We start from the raw sequence: 6442 nt of genomic DNA on the forward strand, positions 1-6442 counted from the left end.
TCTTGGTATTTTTTTCTTTGGTTTTTTTTTTTTTTTTTCTTTTAAGTTGGTGGCAATTCTTCCCAGAGCAGCTCTCCCAGTTCCAGTGTTCCCAATTCTCCAGCCAGCTCTGGACATATCCGACCCAGCTCTCTGCACGGCCTAGCACCTAAGCTCCAGAGGCAGTACAGATCTCCAAGGCGGAAATCTGCAGGAAACATCCCTCTGTCCCCCCTGGCTCACACTCCATCACCAACCCCACAGTCCACGTCACCGCAGCGCTCCCCATCTCCTTTGCCAGGACACTCAGTTGGCAGCTCCAGTATCATCCAGTCTTTCCCAGTAAAACTACACTCCTCTCCACCACTGGTGAGACAAATTTCTCGCCCCAAGAGTGCTGAGCCGCCTCGGTCTCCTTTGCTGAAGAGAGTGCAGTCGGCCGAGAAACTGGCTGCCTCCCTGTCCTCCTCTGAGAAGAAGCTGGGCTCCTCACGGAAGCACAGCTTGGATATCTCTCACTCTGAGTTTAAGAAGGAGATGTTACAGCGGGATCCCAGCCTCCAGAGCTTACAGGAATCTGCCAACGAAACCACAGGCGGCAAACTTGGGCTGGCAGAAAAAGGGATGCTGCAGAAGCCGGGCTCACGGAAGTTGGGTGCCATTCGACAGGACAGGGTGGAGAGGAGGGAGTCTCTGCAAAAGCAGGAGGCCATCAGGGAAGTAGATTCTTCTGAAGATGAAACAGATGATGGTTCAGAAGATAGTCAGGATGGGAGAAGGCTGGACAAGCCCCGTGGCAGTGGAGACCAAGGCTCAGATTCTTTTAATGAGGATAGTAAGTTTTCATCTAAATTGGAAAGCAAGGATAGTATTGAAGATGATGCCTTTCTACCTGAAGATCCAAAAGGTACAGAAGATGTGCAGAAGGGAAATACTCAACAAGCCAAGCCTGTTTCAGAGCCGCTGCAAATCAGTGTGCACCCTTCCCCGCCAGAGCTCCCCTCAAGAACTTCTCCGGAAAAACTAGCTAATTCAGAAAAGCCATTCCTAAAATCAGAAACAACTGCAAAGGAGCATAAATTGCCAGAAAACAAAACTTTTGAGTGTTTTGGTCCAAAAGAGAGGTCTTCTGAAGCAATCAAAGATCTAGGGAGAACTCCAGGTACTCAAAAACCAGTAGATCGCACAGAACATATGCAGTGCCCATCTATCAAACTCCTGGAACTTGAAGAAGGTGATTCTTCTGGGGCCTCCTGTGGTAAATTTGACTTGAAAGAGCCTGTGCTAACAGAAAGCAGTCAGAAAAAACAGGATTCCAAACCTCTGCTGGCACTTTCCTCGTGGTGCACAGCAACCACGAGCACTCCTGTCGTGGTGAGCCCCCCAGACCGCAGTGAGAAGGGTCACAAGGAGACACCTCAGCCTGTGGAACAGCACAGCTCCTCATTTCTGTCTCCTGGGAGCGCCAGTGAAACATCCCAAAGAAGTCCTAGCCCTGAAAAGCAGCAGCCCAGCTCATCCCAGGCAGAGGGTGCTTTAACCTCCAGCAAAACGAGCCCAGCAGGACCCGTGCCCTCCCCACTCCTTCTCCCCGGTGCCATCGAGCGTGCGCTCTCCGTGTCTCAGTTAGTGCCCCTGGCCCAGAGTGTGTTGGGGCCTTTGAAGCTCAGTATGTCTGGGTCCGGAGAGGTAGAAAAGAGAAAGGATTTGGGTGCCTCCTGTAAAGAGGACAGAGATTTGAAACAAAAAAGGCAGGAAATTCCACAAGTAGGAGAATGTCAAGAGAAAGCCAAACTCTCTAGCACGGATGGTCTGACCGCAAGGAGCGGGTCCTGTGCAGAGTCCTTACACCCAGAAAAGCCCTGGGAGGCAGCATGTCCCGTGGGGGCCAAAAAGGAGGCAATGTGTCCTGTGGTGGTCAAAAAGGAGGCACCTTTTTGCAGTGCTAAAGCGTCTGAGGCGTTGGCAGGCAGCTGCAAAATCACTCCATCGAAAGAGCTGTCTCATGCTCTTGGACAAGCAGCTCTGAGAGCCTCTCCTCTGCCAGATGGCAGCACGAGGCCCTGTAAAGAAGGGACTCTGGCACAAGCAAAAAGCAAAGAGGTTGGAAATCAGTTAAAAATACAAGACTTTCCCCTGTCACATGATGATGCTGTAAAGAAAACATAGCAGCATCGCTGGTACTCGTGGACTGGAGCATTCTGCATTCAAAATAGAGACTGCATGTTTGAATTTTGTAATATACACTAATATAAAATAGAACTTGTGTACATCTATTTTTGGGAGGGTTTTTTTCATACTGTTTTTTGTGTTTTTTCATCCTTGCTATTCTATTTTTGTACACAGTAATGCTTGCTGTTTGAGGTCTCTTTAGAACAGGGTATCTTTAAAGCAGGGCTTAAGAAACAGTTTGGTTTTTTTTGTTTTCCTTCCATACCTTTTATTTTGCCTGAGTTTAGGGCCTGATGTGCTCTTCCCTCTAATTCTGCATTTATTTGAGATCCCAAAAATTCTGTGTGCAAAAAAGTCAGGTTGTTTTTAAATTTCTGCTTTTCAGCATTCTCTTTGAAATTCCATTGAAATTCACAAATGTCAAGTTTTTGCTTGGATTTTACAATCTGATGTCCCTCGACAAGAATAAGAACCTACTCTCTAGTCTGCAAGTTATTGTGGAACTACAGACCTTCTTTGATGCAAATGCAACCCCTTTGTCACCATGTGTCTTCACAGTCCTGTGTCCTTAGAGGATGTGGAGACAAAAGACTTGGCTGGAGAGGCTGGAGAGAGAGATATCCCTGTCTTCTTTTTAAAACAAGTATTTTTCAATGGAATTATCAGAAAGAGGAATCTCCAATCCATAAGATGGCTTTTTTTGGGATTGTTTTTACTTACCCTGTATGGGACATATGGCAACTTTTCCCTCTGTTTTTAAAATAATAGAGATGTTTTATCTTCCTTTCTCTGGCTTCAGTTCATAACTTGCCCTGCCTCAGAGTAAGTGACCCCAGGAGAGGGGTGCCTGTAGGTTGGTTTTAAAATAGAAAACTTTGTAGTCGCGTATTCTCCAGTGTGTCTGGCAAAGTTATCTCAATGAAAAACGACCTTTGGAGACTTTTCCTTTTCATGGTGAGTCTAAATAGGTAGGGATTTTAAGGTGTCCCTTAACATTTCTGAATTGGGGCTTGGGAAACTTGCTGAGTTTTCTGCCCGTTCTAAAACCAAACAAACCTATGAAGATTTCAGACTCCTCGAGTTCTGTGGTCAAGCTGCAAGCAGACTTCAAAACACGTGATATTTTCAGATTTCAGCTTTGATAGGTAGATCATTTCCACTGCTGAGGTCACTTTCCATTTAAAACTTACTCTTTGCTCCTAGGTTTAGACATCGCTTTGCTTTAAGTGTGACCAACTCTGGGTGACAGTGCTGCTTGCTGAGGATTAGATCAATAATAATGCACCAATAAATGTGTTGAGTGGTGATACCTGTAGCACTGTAAGCCATTTCTTCATCCAATTAAAGGTTCCTCTCAATGAACACTCCCGTCATTTGTCCCAGATTGTGCTCAGCTTGTATCCTAGTCTTGTCTGAGTGGATCTCCCTGCGGATCACCCGTGAGGGATAGTGCCCTGCTCACTGGCTTACTCTGTTAGAAGCAGAATGACTGTGCAACAGTATTCCAGGCTAAGACCCATCTCTGTTGGTCTGATTTCCTTACACTGCTGCTTCCTTCACTGTCTTGGCTTTCTCTGAACTTGAAGTTTTGATTCGCTTCCCCTAAATGCAAATATGTTTATTATATAGGAATATATTTTCTCCATCTCTTTCAATCTGATTTCAGTTCAACCCACAACTCACAAAAATCTCTGGAATCTCACCCTGCTTCTTTCTGTGTAGCAGTTACTTCCCCCCATTATATACTTGATTTTGGCTGCTTGGATTTCATTTCTGGACCAAGTTTTGGGTTGGTTTGAGCTTTTTTTTTTTTTTTTTTTTTAACATGTTTAAGTGAGTGTTTACTCTGTGTGTCTGTGTGAACATGTATGGTGTTGCTACTACACTAACCAAAGCCTCAGCGCTCCCAGGTAACACCTTAATAAACCTTGCTGTGGTGGTATTGAGAGCAGAGCCTGCTGTGCTGTCTCTCCGCTCTTTTTCCAGGAATTCGTAGGCTGCTCGTATACACTTGGTTTGCAATTATAAACCACAGTATTTCCACTGCCTTGTCAGGGTCCTGGGTGTCTCCAGCCTCTCCAAGTGCTCTTGGTGGTGAGTGTCATTCAGTGCTGATTTGGAGCAATAGCAAGTAAGGAACAGACTTGGCAGGATCTGGTACTTATCTGGCTGGTTTTCTCCCTGATGGGTTGATCTACTAAAACATTGCTGAGAAACAGCGCAGGATATTATGGCATGGACAGGAATAATGAAAAATGGATTTGGCATCCTGAGTCTGTGGTAATTACAAAGACAAGCCTCAGGCTGATCTCCTGAGAGCATCTGACCGTGGCGAGATGGAAGTGTCTGTGTAAATTAAGGAGTGAGCCTGGAGTTGTGTGAGGACGTGGTCCGACCTGGCTGTTCCCTGGGTGGCAGGTCCCCCTTTTCCTTCTGTGTTTAAAAAACCTGAGGAGAAAACTGGCCACTGCTCCTAGGAGGTGAGCATGGGGTGAGCTGGGCTGGGTAACCTGGTTCATCCCCCACTGGCAGGGGTGGGACCCTGTGACGGTACCTGTAAGCTGCTGACTCCCTGCCTTTGCAGCCGGTGCTTCCCATGCTGAATTGCAGGATTATCCTTTCCTAGGCATAAAAGGAGGAGTGAAAACCCTTGCTATGTCACAGCTTTTGCTGCTTTTGCCTGTGTTGGCCAAAGAAAAGGTGAGGTGTGTGTTTTGTTGTCTCTTTTGTAGCTACGGTACAGCGAGCAATCAGTGCAATTAAAAATCCCTGGTTTTTTGGAAGCCAAAGCCAAACAGCGTTTCCAGGAAAGCATTCTAGTGAAGCCTTGTATCCCCTGCTCTTGGTCAGTCCTGCAGTTTCCCTTGGTGTGCCAGGTGCCCCATCATCCCTGTTCCACCTTTTGTCAAATTTACACGGCGCACTTTAGCAGAAAGTTATGGCAAAAAGACCTTTTCTATTAAATTTTGATAGTAAGACAGGTAGATACACCAAGACTTATTCCTTGCTCTGCTACAAATTCCTTAAGTACCTTCTCAAATAAAAGCTTGCAAAATGCATTGGGGAGGAACAGGATGTTGGAAAAGCTGTGTCTGAGGGGCAAGAGCACGTTCCCAGTGCTTACTCGGACCCGCGGTGCCCAAGGGAAGCCCTGGCCAGCCCAGCCCTCGGTCTCTGTGGGTAATCCCGAGTCAGGCAGGCGGAAGGTGCAAGTCACGAGCGTGAGGTGTGTGTTTGGTGAATGAGCCGTGCATGTCACCATCCAAAAATGCTGCTTTTCCGCTTTGTTTCCCTCTTCCCTTCCGTCAGCTTGGATGTGTCTCCTGCTCCTCATCTGTGTTGGGGTGGCGGCTCTCAGCTGGTTCAGCCTCCGCAGCTCCTCTCTGCTCCTGCAGCCAGCTGGTGCATCCCTGCCCCGTGCCTCAGTGTTATTTTTCCCTTTGTCTCTTACTGTTGCAAACTAAGAGAAATGGATGATATTTATTGTAAATATTAGATTTTAGCGTTGTACCGGCCACTCCTGGGTCTGAATGTGGGAGGCCTTTGGCTGCTGCTGTATTAAAGAGCGCTTGTGGGGAAGGGGTAGGAGTGACCAGTGGGTTTGTTTGCCACACTTGCATTAAGGTGTGATTTGGAGTTTTTTTTTTAATTTTTTTTTTTTTCTTTCGAAGAGGGGAGGATAAAGTCTTTCTCTGGTTTTCTCTTACTGGATGTGAAGGATAATTCTGTACTTCTAGTAGAAGATTTGACAGAAGTGTGTGTTTACGTTGTGTTCGATTACCATATCCAGGTGGCTGTGAGAGCACCTCCTGCGCTGGGCTCTGCCAAGCCGTGTCACTCAGCACTTAGCTAGATAAGAGAAAGTGTGGAATTTCTGTGTTTTTAGAAACTTGAACAATTGCCACATAATAGCGGTGCAATAATTTTTATTCATGTTGTACCTGCATGTCGATGTTCAAATCCTCCTCCAAAATAAATAATTTTTTTTTTTTTTACATAAATCCAGACTCATGTTTGTCTCTTGGTTGGTCTCCTCTCACTTTCCCACTGCACTGGGGGTGGCTGTGCTCCCAACCTGCCTGCTCAACCAGCTGCTTGATGGGGCAGAAAATGGCCTGTGGAGTGTCTGGGTATTGGAGTAACTCTGCCAGGCTGTTTGGGATTTTCTGCTCCCCAGGCCAGATGTGTGGCTAAGCCAAAGCTTTCCACTCTGAAACTCAAGCCCAGAATTTACCATCCTCCACCAAGTCCGTAAGTTTATAGTGTCTTGTGTCCCTGCTAATGCAGGGTC

At 46.4% G+C, this 6442-nt stretch overlaps 1 protein-coding gene across 8 annotated transcripts in view; it reads left to right on the plus strand.

Annotated features, from left to right (window-relative positions):
* MAST2 (microtubule associated serine/threonine kinase 2) overlaps window positions 1-6158 on the plus strand; it is a 190399-nt gene extending 184241 nt beyond the window's left edge. For all 8 annotated transcript variants that reach the window (XM_042030595.1, XM_042030587.1, XM_042030588.1 and 5 more), the window contains one exon: window positions 47-6158. In XM_042030595.1, the coding sequence (XP_041886529.1) occupies window positions 47-2148 (2102 nt within the window). In that variant the 3' untranslated portion in view covers window positions 2149-6158. The remainder of the gene's footprint in view (window positions 1-46) is intronic.
* The last annotated feature ends 284 nt before the right edge of the window (window positions 6159-6442 follow it).

Source organism: Corvus kubaryi, unplaced genomic scaffold, assembly GCF_017639235.1.
Source record: "Corvus kubaryi isolate FWS band 111438036 unplaced genomic scaffold, C.kubaryi_AGA036_p1.0 37334, whole genome shotgun sequence".
In the NCBI taxonomy this organism is placed as follows: Eukaryota; Metazoa; Chordata; class Aves; order Passeriformes; family Corvidae; genus Corvus; species Corvus kubaryi.